The sequence below is a fragment of the Eretmochelys imbricata genome, chromosome 2 (genome assembly GCF_965152235.1).
Source record: "Eretmochelys imbricata isolate rEreImb1 chromosome 2, rEreImb1.hap1, whole genome shotgun sequence".
Classification (NCBI taxonomy): Eukaryota; Metazoa; Chordata; order Testudines; family Cheloniidae; genus Eretmochelys; species Eretmochelys imbricata.
Window position 1 is genome coordinate 191,180,727 of NC_135573.1, and position 17,023 is coordinate 191,197,749.

The window sequence follows — 17,023 nt, forward strand, 5'->3', positions numbered from 1 at the left end:
TGAGCAGGGGGCAGGCTGAGCAAAGCCCTGATGACTTTAGTGAGGTGCCGGAGTCTGCTGACACAGAATCACTTGCAGTATTAGGCCCTGAGGTAGTGTCATGTACTTCGATTGCTATTGGTCTGCTTTTATTCCATGCTTATGACCATGAACTCCCAGCGCCTCTGGTTATAAGACCAGTCGGCACCTTTTGCATAGCGACAGGTTAACACTGTGTTTTCTACCATTTCCTGCAGGCATCCCCAGCTGCACTAGCAAAAAGCGTTTTGGCTGAAGTTCCAAATCAAGTGGTGGACTATTACAATGGCAAAGGGATTAAACCAAAATGTATGTCAGAGTACGAGTCTTCCAGGACACTAGCGCCATGAACTGCCCCGCACACTTTTACAGAGCTCAAAACTGCTACTACTACAACTACAGTACTTTAAAACAAACAACAAAATAGCACGTTTTGGTGATTTTTAACTAAAATCATTTTTTTTTTGCATGTGTAGCCTAAAGGCTTGAATCTGTTAAGCAGTTGTTATTGTTGAAAACTTTTTATGAGAAGAAGGAAACGAACTCTTTACAGCATGTCGCCTTGAAATAAAAAGTTATCTGTATCTGATTTTTATACAGGTTTGTTGAAATTTTGCTAAATTTCTTATTATCTTTCCACTGTAAAGCATTTTGAAACATTTGAGAGTGGATAGCCAAAATATCTTTGGTTTTATCTGCTGCAAAACGAAAGATTTTTCAAAATGGCAGATGCATGAACTGTATTTTGCATGTTTAAAATAAAAACAACACAGTTTTGCAGTTGTTGTCTTTATTTCTCTCTTGCCACAAAGTTGCCTGCTCTAAACCTTCTACTCAGCACACTGTCCTTCAAGGAAAGAATGACCAAAGCATTCTTAGACACTTCTGAAAGACTACAGCCCAAAGCATGGACAGTTCTAATGACAGCAGCTTATAACAGGGATGCCCAAACAAGCCGAGCCAGCCTATAGCTTCACTGGCAACTTGTGTAGTGCCCAAGGGCATATCTGATTAGTGTAACATGCGCAGACTATAGCTGCATTTATCTTTAATATGGAGGTATGGTCCTCAAGGACTACATGTGCTTAAGTGCCATGTTCCATCTGATCCACGCATCCCCGCTTGACTGGCTGGTATATGGGCAACATTTTGGCCACCTTTGATTTATAATCCCACCTATTTTCGAGTTGTTTTGTTTGTATTTTTCATTTCACTCACAATACCAAATTTTTGCGTGGCGCACTATCCAAGACAGATATTGCATGGCCTAATTTTGACAAGGAAAATAGCTCAAAGGCTTCATTGGTACAGAGTTTGCCTGTACACAGTGAAAAAGCTGTTTTATACGAGAAGACTATTAGACCTACTTTTTTAATGGGGTGAGGGAGGAAAATAACAAGTCGTGTTTAGATTTAGAATCTCTCCATTTAAAAAAAATCAGGGTATGATTTCTAGTGTCTGAGGTCTAACACTCGGTTTTGCAAAATACACAGCAGCTGAACACACAACCTGTTAAAAGCTGATGGTGAAATTTTGGCCAAAAATAGCTATTTAGGGTGAGATGTTTTTCCAAAGCCCTCAGTATTGGCCTAACTCTGCTTCCATCGGAGTCAATGAGAGTTTTACCCATTGACTCCAACAGAATCAGGCTAATGGTGAGTGCGTTGGAAAATTCCACCCTTATCCTGTAGTTTGTTTAAAAGCATGGATTTCTGCGTAATATATAGTTTTAGTTTTCTTGTTTTCATTTAAAAGTACTTTCCAAAGAATCAGTTTTGATAGATGGTTTGGTACCGTTCAATGAAGATAATGTATATCCGTAAAGTGTGTGGCTACCTGTCCAGCACATTTCACTTCTATTCCATCTGTGTCCTTGCAGAGTAATTTCTCTAACTGCCTAATAAGTATTCCTTCAGGTGATTTGATGTTGAACAGCAGAGATATGTGTTGGCCAATTTTACTTGGTCATAGGTGTAAATTGTCTATAGATGTCCCAGGCGATAGATCTCAAATCCACTTTTTCATTTAATGGTTGACTGTGCACTTAGGGTCTGTGTCAGCTGATATCAGCTAACACCAGTGTGCAGCAGATCTCTCCCTCTAGGGATGTATTTTTCCAAGAAAATACAATGATTTCTCCTATCATAGAATACCCAGATCTGCAAACGCACCTCATTACTGACCTATAACACCCTTGCTTTCCCAGTCCTGATTTTCCTCTTATTTTTGGTCTTTTTTTCTACTCCCAAAGGAAGCCTTGTCAGCTGAGTGGTTCAAGCACAGAACTGGAATTCAGTCATTCTGTGTTTCTAGCTTTGTCACTGACTTATTCTTTGATTTAGGGCAAGTGGTTTAATTTCTTTGTGCTTCAGTGTCTTTATCTGCAAAGTTTCAGACTAGCAGCCCTGTTAGTCTGTATTCGCAAAAAGAAAAGGAGTACTTGTGGCACCTTAGAGACTAACCAATTTATTTGAGCATATGTGCATCCGATGAAGTGAGCTGTAGCTCACGAAAGCTTATGCTCAAATAAATTGGTTAGTCTCTAAGGTGCCACAAGTCCTCCTTATCTGCAAAGTGGAATGATAACTTTTAACAAGTTGAACTGCAAAAGAGTGTTGTGTGACTTAATTCATTAATTTTTGGAAGATGCTTTGAGATCCTGAATGGCAAGGTGCTATACTCAGTTAAAAAAAATTTTTTTTCATGACCTACAAATTTAATAGCCAATTTCTTTTTCTTGTCAGGGTCTTTCATCAACTTATAATTAATAGAGAAGAAACTATATCAGTGCACATTGACTGAATATAGCAATGACTTCTGCTTAACTAAAAGGGTGAGGTGGTAGAGGGACAATGAGTGAGGACCAAGAGAATAAATTCACTTTTTTTAAAGGAGGGGAGTTAGTAGTATCAAGTGCTAAAGCTTCTCTAAATAATGATCATTGATGTAGTACTTTGTTTCCTAACTAACTCTATCAGAAAGACACAAATACACAAAATTTGGAAGAGATGTAAACCAAGTGCATCAGGGCTTAAAGCAATCTCTATTAGCGATCAGGATGGGACCTATGTGAAGGGCACATTGATCTACTGCGGGGATCTTACACCTTCCTCTCAGTATTTCTACACAGCAATTGAGCAGGGTGATTCTCAGCAAGGGTAAAATTGTATGTGCTAGCTCTGCTCGAGCTACTGCCTAAAAATAGCAGGGTGGCTGCAGCAGTGTAGGCTGTGGCTCAGGCTAGCCATCCGTGTCTGTATCCCAGGGATTGGGCGGGATTGCAGTTAGCCCAAGTTGCCACCCGGGTGGCTGCACCCAGACTGCTATTTGTAGGTAATAGGTCAAGCAGAGCTAGCATGTGTATGTCTACTCACATTGGAAATTGCACTGCCTAGCTGTTGTGTAGACATATCCTAAAGCAGCTGGTTCTGGCCATAGTTGGAAACAGGATACTGGCCTAGATGGACTGCTGGTCTGATCCAGTCTAGCAGTTCCTATGTTCCTATCTATTGGTATTGCAGGTTGTATCTTATAAAGAAAGGAGATGCTATTTGATTTCTGTCTCCTCCGCACAAACCAATGTGCAGAGCACAGAAGAGGACTGCTAGAATAGCTCTAGATGTCTGACATTCACTACGCTTCATCTTTCTCACTCACTTCTAACAACTGAAAAATAGGTCTCTTCAGGAAAAATCAAAAAGTAAAAATGTAAATGTGTAGATAAGTGGTTCCCATCGCTTTCCATCCTTGGACCTTGAGTGACCACAAAAGAAAGGGTCACGATTCCCTTTCCCATCTGTACATGAAGAAAGGGAGGAGAGTTGTGACCCCTGCCTCCTATTCCCCAACCCAGGCTCACCACCTATTTTCTCTTCAACAGAGTCAATGTTTAGATTCATAGATTCTAAAGCTAGAAGAAACCATTAAGATCACAAAAAGAAAAGGAGGACTTAAGGTGCCACAAGTCCTCCTTTTCTTTTTGCGGATACAGACTAACACGGCTGCTACTCTGAAACTTGTCATTAAGATCACCTAACTCACCTACTGCACATTTACCATAGCCACCTTGGTATTCCATGTCAAAAATGACATAATAGAGCGCTGCTTTGCATATCTCAGCCTCCTTAGGTTTTGGGGAAGTCCAGGTTCAGTTAGTAATGCTTGGTCGGTGGGGCATTGCTCACAGTTTGTTTGTTTTTTGGTGGGGAGGGGAGTTGGTCTACACCATGGTTTCTCAGCTTATGGGGTGGTGAGCCTGGGTTGGGGAATGGGAGGTAGGGGTCACAACTCTCCTCCCTTTCTTCATGTAGAGATGGGAAGGGGAATCGTGACCCTTTCTTTTGTGGTCACTCAAGGTCCAAGGATGGAAAGGGTTGGGAACCACTTATCTACACATTTACATTTTTACTTTTTGATTTTTCCTGAAGAGACCTATTTTTCAGTTGTTAGAAGTGAGTGAGAAAGATGAAGCGTAGTGAATGTCAGACAGCTAGAGCCATTCTAGAAGTCCTCTTCTGTGCTCTGCACGTTGGTTTGTACGGTGGAGACAGAAATCAAATAGCATCTCCTTTCTTTATAAGATACTGTCTGTCTTGGTGCGCAAGGCTCCAGATTTCAATTAGTCATTCTTTCTTTTCACAGACAAACACAGTGAACCTTGTCTTGACAGATCAGCAAAAAAATTGATTTCCTCGTAAAGGTAGTCTTTGACTGAACCAAATTGTAGTGGAGATTTTGTGGTTACCCAAAAGTGGTTACTTACATTTGGTCAGGAGGTCACTTACTGGAGGTGTTTGTGACGGGTTCCCCCCGGGATGCCACCTGGAACTGGGGTACCACTGAGCCCTATGACCCAACTGCCTGGGCTTCCTCTCTCACTGTGCTACTGTGACAAGCTGCAGACCTGCTCCCGGCCCTACGCTTCCATCAACATTCGCACAGGTAGGGTCACACCCAGCTGCAGTTACAGGCAGGCTCTCTGACTAGCCATTGGATGAACCAACAGTAGAAAGGCTAAAGCCAAGGTAACTCTCAGCTCCCCAGGCACACGCTCCCTCTGGAGCATAAACCCAAAATTATACTGTCTTGTGCTTCACAGGGAACTGTACAGCATAAACTCATAGAGTTCACCACCCCTCCCGCACTCACTGTGGAGAGGAATATGCAACAGCCTTTTCCCCTTGAGCTATGATTTCCCATGCACTTCACTCCAACTCACTGGTTTACATAAAGCAAAAACAAGTTTATTAACTACAAAAGATAGATTTTAAGTGATAGTAAGTGATAGCATACAGATCAAAGCAGATTACCTAGCAAACAAACAAAAATGCAAACTAAGTCCAAGACACTAGAAAGATAGGATATGAATTAGTGAATTCTCACCCTGGCTGATGATACAAGCAGTTTGCAGATTCTTAAGGGATACGCTGCACTTGCTTTACAGCTTGGAATACTCAGGTCTTTCATACACAGAGTAGAAATCCCTTTAGCCTGAGTCCAACACTTCCCCCAGTTCAGTCTTTGTTTTTCAGGTATTTCCAGGAGTCTTCTTGTGTGAGGAGCGAAGAACAACAGATGATGTCACTCCCTGCCTTATATAGCTTTAGCATATGGTGGGAACCCTTTGTCCCAAACTTAGTTTGTGGAAAAACACTGACATCCTAAGATGGAGTCCAGAATCATGTGGCCTGGTCACATGTTCTTGCAGAGTCATAGCATCCATTCCTTACAGGCTGTCCGGAGTATTCTCAGGAAGGCTCACCAGGTGGTAGATAAGCTTTTCTTAAGGCCTATTGTTTTCTCTAATGGCTCATTACCCTGAATAGTCCCTTCCCAACCAGTTATCTAGACTGAAAGCATCTTGCCTAGTGGGCGTCACCCAGGTGTAAGTACATTTGAAATAAGAGATACATAGTCAATATTCATAACTTCAGATACAAAAATGATATGTGCATAAAAATAGGATAACCATATTCAGCAAATTGTAACTTTTCCAATGACACCTCACATGACCCGTCTTGTACAACATGCATCATTATTATACCCTAAGCATAGCATAATAATATCACTATGAAGAATATGTGGTGCAGTGTCACAGTGTTATGTTTAGGTTCCACAATATATGATTACCTAAATACCAGCTTTGAGATATTGGCTGTTGAAACAGATACCATATACTGTAGTGTATAAATTGTCTATCATTTTCACATATATCGGAGACTGTATATGAAAGTTTCATGAGAAAGTTACAGAACCTGCAGAGCTTTCTATTGGTTGAACAGAATAAAATTTTGAGTTCTGAAAAATAAATAGCCATCGCCAGTGATTGAATGAAAAAGAGTTTGCACTGCAGGTTTCAAACAGCAAACTCTTCTGCTTCAGTGCATAGTAAAGGCTTCCCATGTTACACATAAGTACTTGAAAAGGCACATGCACACTACTGAAAAGTCAGCTAGAAATCCCCATCAGGTCACATAACCAAATCTAAGTAATACATGAGTTGATGTGAGATGGTGTGCTGAAAGCATAATTAGCCATATGGCAAAAGAGTTTTAATATGGCTTTGAGAAATAATTTATTACTCAGAAAGGCCCAGTTCAACAGATACTAAAGGCTTTGTGATGAGTAATATCATTAAATGTACAAATACAGCTCACAAATTAGTATTTCTCACATTTCCTTTAATTCAGTTAGGATTTCAGGGTGACCGTTCTGTCTTAAGGTTGGACAGGTCAGAGTTCTCTGTAGATCCTTTGAGCAAACTCTGACAAGTCTCCTCCACAGTCCTTAATTCATAAATGTATCATTTTAATGTCTGATGGGTCCTCTATCAGGGACTGCATCCTGTCCTTGTGGGGCAATCAGTGATCTAAAATCTCTTCTTTTTCTTTTTCCTGAGTCCCTGTTTTCTGTCTCAAAATTCTGTCCATTGGTCTGTTCAGAATATTCAAAGATATTTATAATCACAATTGGTTTAATGCACACATTAAAATCCATAATTCATAAATCAGATCATGGGCCAAATTCTCCTCCCAGTTACCTGAGCGAAACCTCATATACTAGGGGGAAAGCCATAGTAATCCTGTCAATTATTATTACCTTACAATTGAAATAATTATCTATCATCACAATGTTGCACCATGATAAGCAACATAATGTAATGTCCTCTTAGAAAAAGGTGTTACAGGTTTCAAATGGAAACAATGAAGAAATAATTTTTAAGACCCTGGGAAAACATGTTCTTTTTTTTATTTTTCTCTCCAAAGATCAAAGGTTCTCTTGGTAATGCAACTGGAGAGGAAAATTGAAAGTGATGACTTTATTCGTTAGCAGACTTTCAGCCAAAACATAATGGGGGAAAAACTTACTGCACCAAATTTTGCTTTCAGTTATACATGTGGCTCCCTGGGGGATGACTGCACAGATGTAAAGGTCTGCATGCAGATTTGTGTGATGGACTACTGAAAATGTGCAGACCCCCATTGACTTCAGTGGGTCTGCCCATACAGACCTAGTTACAGGACTGGGTCTTAAACGGAACAGAATTTGGCTCACTGAGTTCCCCCCCATCATATTACAGCTCAAGGGTTGCTAGTTAATAAAGCTGCCTCTTTGAGCTTGTCTCTTCAATTGCACTAACACTGAAAACTTTTATTCTAGAGGGAAAGAAACTAGCTTGTTATCAAAGATGGGCTTTATTATTTTCCATTTAGAATCTGTAGCACATTCTATCTTAAATAAGTTACATCATGGTCCTTTCCAGAGCTGAGCAAGTACTAGAGAAAAATAGTTTTCAGGAGCATTAGTTGAAATACAATTGAATATTTGCAACCTCTTTGCTTTTCAAAAACACATTCATATACATGATTTTTTTTTCCCTTTGCAAGAACATTCATGAAAACAGAAAGTGTCATGATTACTTTTGCTAACGTGTTCACATCAATGTTCGTGTCACAAGTAACTTATTCAACCTCTCCCCTTGTTTATGAAAGTTTCAGTGATCCAGTCAAAGAGCAGAATCAATATCCCATGACCAAGGTGACCGTTACACAGTGTAAATAGTAAATTGTGGTTAGAGTGTATCCAAAGTCACAGTGAATAGTTCATGACAGATAAGCTGAATTCTGTTTGCATAAAACATCTGCTGAATAATTTTGACTAGAAAACCACATTTGCAAAAATTAGAGTCTGTTTGCAGATAATTTGCAAACAGTGTAAAGGGGCTGTATTAATTGATTATCTGTTTAGTACTCCTTATTATGCCATAAGGTGAGGGATGGAAGATAATTAAGATAATCATTAGCTACATATTCCCGAAGTTTAGCGCCTCCAGTGGGGGAAGGGTGGAAATGCAAAATGAAGGAAGTCAAAGTCCTGCTGCGTGTGAGGATTAATGCACTGGCATTTCTGACTCCTTTTCTGAACGCTGCTAGAGCGAGAGGCCTACCCTGCAACTGCAGATGATGATAGCACCTTTCTGGGCCTGGATGTCCAGCGGCCTGGGGGTAAATGAGTATCAACCTCTTCAAGTTCTGGGATTTTGGATCGGGGATTTTGGTTCAGCCCACAACAGAGAGGGAGTTCAGATCACTTTATCACATACTAACATGCTGGAATGGGTGTGAAAGGCACCAAATTCTAAATTCTAGTCTATGTGGTAATTTTACTACCTTACCTTACTACCTGCCATTTTAGCCCTCATTTAGCCTCAACTGCTTTGCTGCCCTCCTACACTGCAGCCATGGAACAGCAGTCAAATGCAGTGATGTTCTTTGAAGTGTCAGGCGCTCGACAGCAATTTACCCATAGTTGGGGCAAACAGTGGAGGCAAGTGTTGACATTTGCCCCTGGCATGTTGAACAGGAATGACTGTAGTATTATATACTTTATGTATATTTGATGTCTTATTTTTAGGTAGTACTTTCACAAAACGAAGCAAAAATAATGTCATTACCCTGGCATCTCTATTCCAGTTTAAAACGACCAGGGATAGGCAAACTGTAACGCATCTACCTCACCGCTCCTGAAGTCACTGAACATGATAAACAGTCACTAAGCATGAGGCGTAATTGTAGCCATGTCGGTCTCCGGATGCTAGCCAGACAAGGTGCGTGAGGTAATACCTTTTACTGGACCAACAGAAGTTGGCCTCCATGCACAGAAGGCCGAATTCTCTCCTATTTCAGTCAGTTTGCACAACTCAAATGGCTGAGCTCTGGCCAGCTAAAAATTCCCCTGGTGTGTGGGAACTCTCAGCTGGTATAAAGCTGGCAGAAGTTGCGCCCATGCCAATTGCCTTCTGCACCTGACTCTAATGTAAAGATTGCATCAGATATTACCTCACCCACCTTGCCTCATTAAGCAGCTCTACCAGCGCATTGCTGCCTGTGCAGGAAGATTGGATTTGGAACCTCCTAATCACACTCGTCCTCCCACCAACCCACTGGACTCAGCCGCCATCTGCTTGCTTCTGCCTACAGGCTTTTACTTCGCAAAGGTGTCCCCTCTTTCTATTGAGTTTTGTGTGGTGGGCGAGGTGCCAAATGCATTCTTTGCACTGACTAAAGTGAGGTTTCAGAAGGGAATGACCTTACTGTGTTCTGTGTTCATAGGGAGCAAGTCCCTATGCTTTAAAGTGGCTTTAAGAGAAGATTCAGCCCCATATTACACACAGGTAATTAAATTCATTCACACATTTGGGCCTGGAAGGAGTTCTAAAGTCAGTTGAATGGCTCCTAGGATAAGAAAACAGTTGCCTCCATTCACAGTGTTTATTCTCTCCCTTTTCTGAGGGGGTGAAATTTGTCACAGCACAGATGGCCTGCATGAGGCCCTCTACACCACCAAAGCCCTTCTAAATCCTTAACTCCGGGTTTAAATAATCCAGAGGACTTTATGTGGACCATCACCACTGGGGTGGAGTTTCACCCAAGAAGAATTAGTAGCAGTCTAAATTATTGCAGTCTAACCACCTCGTCACTTAACTTTAATATGAATTGCTCTTCTGCTACAGCACTCAAAACCCTTCTTCCCTGCCCCCTCTTGTTGTCCTGATTTTGTAGAATAGTCTTGAAGGTCTCAGAACCAAATCAATCAACACAACATGACTTCTCTCCTGTAAAGGTGCAGAATGAATCTTCATTTTCTCAGTCCTTAGGTTCTGAAAAATATACATGTCAATGTATTTGAATGGAAAATAATTTAATTAAGTAACATTGTTTGCGTGCCTCCCCCCCAGAAAAAAGTTTAGTCATTTCGCTGCTTTGCAGGAAGCCTTCAATTCTGTTCTCACTGAGCATGGGATACACTTCTGACTGATTACATAGCAGCCAATTCATAATCTGATTACACGCTGAGGAGCTGCAGTCATCCAGCCAAAAAGAGATTGCGTCTTTAGCTTTATAAAAATCTGCAAGAAAGATCTGATGTTGCATCAGCATGTTGACTGCAAATCAAAAAAAAAAAAAAAAGGGAGGGAGAAACTTTAGTTCTGCGGTTAAAAAAACCAAAGGAACAACTCCTGCAAGCATGTATTTATATGACTTGTACTAACATCAGGGTTGTTATTTCCACTTACATAAGCGTGCATCACATTTTACAAACCCATGTGATTACACCCCTGATGTCCAGGGAATCACTTCAGATTCACAGTAACATAAATGAGATGAAGGATGGTCCCATAGTTAGCGTACTAGCTGGGGTTAGGATGCCTGCTCCACCACAGACTTCCAGCCTGACTTTGGGCAAGTCATTTAATCAGACCTCAGTTCCTCATCTGTAAAATGGGGGTAATAACACTTTCCTACCTCACAAAGGCATTGGGAAGATAAATACATTAAAGATTGTGAAGGCTATTGTAATATATCGGAATTTGGTAATATCCCTTTAAATAGTTTGGGAGCCCTCTAGTGGGCTTCCCTGTCTTCTGTGCAGAAAACCTTCTGTTGCACCAGAATCCTGGAAGAGCTTCTGTAGTGTATGTAACTAAGCCATGTTGTTAGTTGGAACCCATCTGTGCCTGTGTGGTTTCCTCATATTCTTAATGTTGCATAGAGAGCAAAGCCACAACAACCTTAGAAATACCTACGATGGACAATAATTGAATTTGGCGCACTGATATCAGTGGGACTGTGAACATTAGAAAAGACTGCTAAAATGACAGAAGGTTTGGACCCATTAGCCATTGTGCTCCAGTATTTATAAATCAACAGGAAAAAGGAAAAAAGAGATGATTAAATGCTATACATTGCAGAAACAGAACAAAACAAGGTAAGTGCAAAACATTGCTCTCACAAGATAATCTTCATGTTGTTGAAAGATATGTTAGGGTATTTTAGTGCAGCTCACATTTAAAACTCAACCATTGTGTTCAACTCACCGCCCCTTTGGCATGGCTGTCCTCCTGTGCTTGACCAACAGCCATTATCCAGATACACAGGATGTTTTAAAATTATGAAGCAAGACAACTCAATGAAAGAAACTCATTGCTTATGGAAAAGGAAGAAAATATGCTCTCCCCGATTCATTTCTCCTGCTCCTTTGTTGTCTCAAGCCTCATCTTCTCTGTTCACCCGCTCCATCTCATGATGTCTTACATGTGTGTTTTAGGCACTGACCCTGCAAAGCCTAAGGACGTGTCACACACACATTTGCACCAGTTTAGCGCAACCTGTGTAAATGCCTGTGTAAACAGATCAGTTTAAAACTAATTAAATTAGTTTAGCTTGTCCCTGTGAATGGCACTGGAAACTAAATTTACAGGGCCAAGCAAAACTGACATTATCTAGGTTTATGTCAATTTAAGAGTAGCCACACACAAAATTGCAGCAATTTAATTAAATTGGTTGAAAATCACACCTTTAAACTGGTGCAACTTTGTGTGTAGAGACCAGGTCTTAGGTACATCCTTCACTTATGCATTTGCATGTTCAATGTGCATACAATGTATATGATATTGTAAGGAGAGTGATCACTTTACATAAGCTATTACCAGCAGGAGAGTGGGGTTGGGGGAGAGAAAACCTTTTGTAGTGATAAACACCCATTTTTTCATGGTTTGTGTCTATAAAAACAAACATCTTCTGTATTTTCCACAGTATGCATCCGATGAAGTGAGCTGTAGCTCACGAAAGCTTATGCTCAAATAAATTGGTTAGTCTCTAAGGTGCCACAAGTCCTCCTTTTCTTTTTGAGAATACAGACTAACACGGCTGTTACTCTTAAACCTGTTATCCCTGAATGCAGAAGGTCCCTGTCCATCAAAATGGAAAAAGATAATGAATGTACAGCTCAAGTGGAAGAGAAACAGCAACATAAAGACCGCCAACCAATTGTTTTGATAGGTTATTTCATTTTTATTTCAATATGCCATTTATATTAGAAAACGAAAGAGGATGCTTAGGTTCAAATTCTGTCCTCTCGTCTCATGCTTAGCTTCCACTGAAATCTTATGGACAAGTAACCATGCTAACACCACCACTTATGATTAAGGAGACAAGATAGGTGAGGTAATCGCTTTTATTGGACCAGCTTCTGTTGGTGAAGACATGGCTACAACAACACTGCAAACCACTTATAATCAAGCATTCAATTCTGATAAGACACAAAACCCTGATGTCAATGGCAAAGCTCCCCACTGACTTCACTGGGCCAGAATTTCACCCTTGTCAGGAGTGGGATGTTCAAAAATACACCACACTGCCCTAACTCTCGCCTATTGAACTCAATGTAAACGTTACCACGGACTTCAAATGAAGCAAAGAGAGGTTCATACTGAACACAGTTGGAAATCTGGGGGGAGGGATAGCTCAGTGGTTTGAGCATTGGCCTGCTTAAACCCAGGGTTGTAAGTTCAATCCTAGAGGGGGCCATTTAGGATCTGGGGCAAAAATTGGGGATTGGTCCTGCTTTGAGCAGGGGGTTGGACTAGATGACCTCCTGAGGTCCCTTCCAACCCTGGTGTTCTAATGATCTCATGCTTAATACCAAGCCTGGGTTCCCTGATTTGAACAGTGCCATTGTAGTTGGGACTAACCCCAACAGGCACAGTCATAGTACAGCTGCAGGCTTGGACTCTAAATCCTCCTGCTGTATTGAAGTGTTAGCTGTCACTGTGAAGAGTAGGGAGAATATTACTGACATCAATGAAAGCCTCTGCCATGCAAATGAGACCAGGATTTGGCCCATATGCTGTATTTACATGTCAATTACTTGTTTTCAATACTTTTCTACTGCTAAATCAGCAGAATTTGCTGTGTTTATTTGTTATGCCTGTGGTATTATCTTTATCTCAGTATGCTACATATGTGTCTTTCTGTATAATTGCCTGTTGTAACTACACCGTGATTTATATTCTACTGGTCTTTTCTCCCATTTTGCATTTGAAAACAATAAAAAAAAACACTTTTATTCTTCTTTATTAGCCTCATAAAAGCTGAGAAAAATACTGTGAAACAATCACTGCAAAGATTTTAGCTTGCCTTTAATAATGAATTCGCTTCTGACAAACTCTCGCCCCTTTGGAGTTTGCTGTCGGTGAACATTTAAGCAATCAAGTCTTTGAGCATCAGTATACCCCTAAGCAGCCGCCGGCAGTGACAATTCTATGGAACCACAGCTGCAAGTTCAGCTGCTTTCCCCTGCTGGAAGGAGGAGGGAGGGAGGCCGAAGGTGACACTTCAGGCACTGCCTGCCTGCCTGCCCACCCAGGGGCGAGGGGGAGGTTGGATATCTCTGGGAACAGCAGCACCTACTAATACTGGGGGTAAATTGAGCCTTTCCAATTTACTTCCTCCCAAATGTATGAGCTCAGTGACATACTGCACCTCTGTTATGTACTCAGTCAAAGCTCTGCAGCCAGGATGAATTTCCCTCAGTTTTTCTAGCTAAATGTATTTATTAATTGATTTTAACACAGTTATAATCATACACGGAAGGAAAAAATCAATAGTTCAAAACAAGAGATACTATTACTGCAACTAATAATATTTCCAACATGAGAGAAATATTAACCATTCTACATACATTTCCTGTTACGTATAAACTCCTACTGCTCCTGTCCAGTATATGAGACAAAGAGATTGGTCCAAGACACAGTGTTCAGCTCTGGAGCTGAATTCATCCAAAATTCAGAGGGGTTTAGGGTTTTGGTTTGGCCCCTTATACATTCAACTTTGAGGTTCAGCTCCAAACTACCAAACAGGTCACAGATGTTCAATCGAGATGTAAGCAGGCCTCTTTCCCAATCTACTTTAAAAACTCAGTGCACAACTATGTAACATCAAAGTCCACCCCTTCCCTGGGGTTTAGCTTTGTTAATCAAGAAATCAACAATAAAATAACAACACAGGCTATGTCTACACTATGGACTATGTCCACACTATCTCCCATGTAGCTGCTCTATGCCAGCGGGTTAGAGCTCTCCCATCAGCATAATTAAGCCACCCCCAACGAGCAGCATTAGCTATATCGGCAGGAGAGCCTCTCCTGTGGACATAGCACTGTTCACACCGGCGCTTTTGCCGGTGAAACGTATGTCAGTCGGGGTTGGGTTTTTTTCACATCCCTGACTGACAAAATTTTACTGACAAATGTGCTAGTGTAGACATAGCCTTAGCTAAAATTTTCCCCTCTGTTTGGCTGCTCCTGGGGTTTCTCCCTTAGGATTACCCAGCCCCATACCTCTAGGAGCAAGAAACTAGTTCAGATTACATGCCCATTTAGTCATTGGTCTCTCTCTAGTGAAGCTCTCAGTGAGGGTGCCCGTTAACATCAATTGCAGTGATGCTTTCAGTGTTACAGACACTTGTCTATGGCGATCTGGACCAACAACTCATTTCACAAGAGGAATGTTCCATGAAGGCATACTATACAGGCAGGCCTGAGATTAGCTCTACAGAAACATTTGGAGGAATTTGGGCCCTTAGTCCTATGTAACACCCACTGATGGCAGTGTGAGTTACACGCAGAAATCAAGCACTCAGTATGCCCCTTAAAACTGGTAATTATTCATTAGCCATTAATGATTGATCGTGTTGTGTTGTTATTGTTATTCTGGCAAGAGGGATAATGCTAATCATATTTCTCCTGCCATACTAATACTTCTATTGCACCCATGTTTGGAATACTGAGCTAATCATATAAGGGTATCTGAGGCCAGTGTTTTTGATCAAGCAAAATCCCCGGAAGAGTGACTTAAGTTTTAATTCACATATATCTTCCCTTACATTTAACATGTACAATATATATGCCCACATATTTAATAACCTCACTGGATCTCATTCCATATCATCCTTTTTTTTTAATCTTTGTTTTTAATTCATCTAGCTTCAGAACCTCACTTAGTAACCTAAGTTTATCTTCAGGCCTGAAACATCTCCAGATTAATTAACTGCTTCCAGAGCTTTTGGTGGGACACACGGAGATTCTGACTAGCACAGTAATATGTCATCTGAAAAAAAATGTGAGACATAATTTCAATATTTCCCATCTGACTGTCATATATTAAAGTACTTTTCCTGAAGGATGAAGCCAATGTTTAGAACAGAAGAACTCAAAGATATAAAGAAAGAGGACCTTGACTGGCCCTTAAGAAGGCTGAGATACATCGTTTTACTAAATATGATAACACAGAATTAAGATGAAATCTTATCCCTTTACAGGCCAAAGATGCAAAAAGGGGTGGAAGGGCAGAGTGGAGCAGCACTACCCATGTACCTGGTTCAAGCGACATCTCTTATTTCACACTAGGATGGTTCAGGTTAGACCAGGGGTGGGGTGGGGGTTAAGGAGGATATGCTATTAGGTGCACCATTCTCTGAAAAGAAGCAGCATACATCTTTGATTGTTTTGTACTGCTGAACACACCATGAACACTTGCCCACTGTGGGGCTTGCCTTCAGTCATTAACGCATCCTCGGGGCAATGATGTGCCACAGGGCATGGTAGCAGGGCTCCCTTGTTGTACTCCTTTAATATTAGAGCCCAGTTGTTTGACCTGTACCATGTGTGGCAGAGGCCCTTTGTGAGTGAACTGTCCCCATCTGCACAGAAAGTGTGGATACAGCCATCTTCATGGCACCGTCTATCTTCTAGCCTCAGAACTGGAATCTCCTCTGTGCAGGAGGGGTCTCTCTATGGTTCTGGATCCATGGAGAAGAGGATGGGACTGGGGGGATGGAATATCCCTCCTCCCCCAACCAAGAATTTGGAGTAAACTGATCAAGGAGAACTTCACAACGTTTTCCTACCGTAACCTGTGGGAGGGGACAACCTGTATCTTAGGTGGGAATCTTGCCCTTTTTGGGTGTATTGTGGAGGGAGGTGGCTTCGTACACACCTCAACCCAGGGCAGAATTTGGCCTTAGCCTACAACAGTATAGTTCATACTCTTCAGGGAAAATTCATATATTAAAAAAACACAACAAGTTCTCACCACTACCTTACTAATAATCCTTTTGATTATGAACAAACCCATTGTGTTGATCACCTTCTGTGCTGCTGTTTATTTGTTATCTAAATTTTGTTCAGCTTGGAGTGAAAAACTAGACTAGTCAGGTCACGTATTTCTAGTCAGTTTTACTTTCAGATTCTTGCGCAGTAACACAGACTGTACCCCCCTCCCACCCCCCAGCTGAAGATCACCCAGCATGGCACAATGGATCCCTGAAAAATATAGGGCTGGTAGAGCTGATTCCCACACGTCCTTTCCGGCAGCCTACTTCACCAAGGCCTTTCAAGGGCCAAGAAAAACCCTATTTAGCTACCCCACTTGCCACTTTTGGCCACACAGACTTTTGAAAGTGCTGGCTATGTGACTGGCAAAGGTAATTACACAATAAATCAGAATCAGAACCACGATTAAAACCAAGACTGAAAAATGCACGCCAAATCCACTGGAGCAGAGTGCTTCCCAAGTAACTCATGTGAGGAGGCATGTGATTGGGTGTTCACCCCACGCAGGATTAGAAGGGGTTAAGGTTGCCAGGTAGGCCAATTAACTGCCCAG

At 41.3% G+C, this 17,023-nt stretch overlaps 1 protein-coding gene across 1 annotated transcript in view; it reads left to right on the forward strand.

Annotated features, from left to right (window-relative positions):
• The window catches only part of CPNE4 (copine 4), a 257,514-nt gene extending 257,146 nt beyond the window's left edge, over positions 1 to 368 (forward strand). The window contains exon 15 of the mRNA XM_077809293.1: positions 237 to 368. Coding sequence (XP_077665419.1) covers positions 237 to 368 — 132 coding nt within the window. The remainder of the gene's footprint in view (positions 1 to 236) is intronic.
• The last annotated feature ends 16,655 nt before the right edge of the window (positions 369 to 17,023 follow it).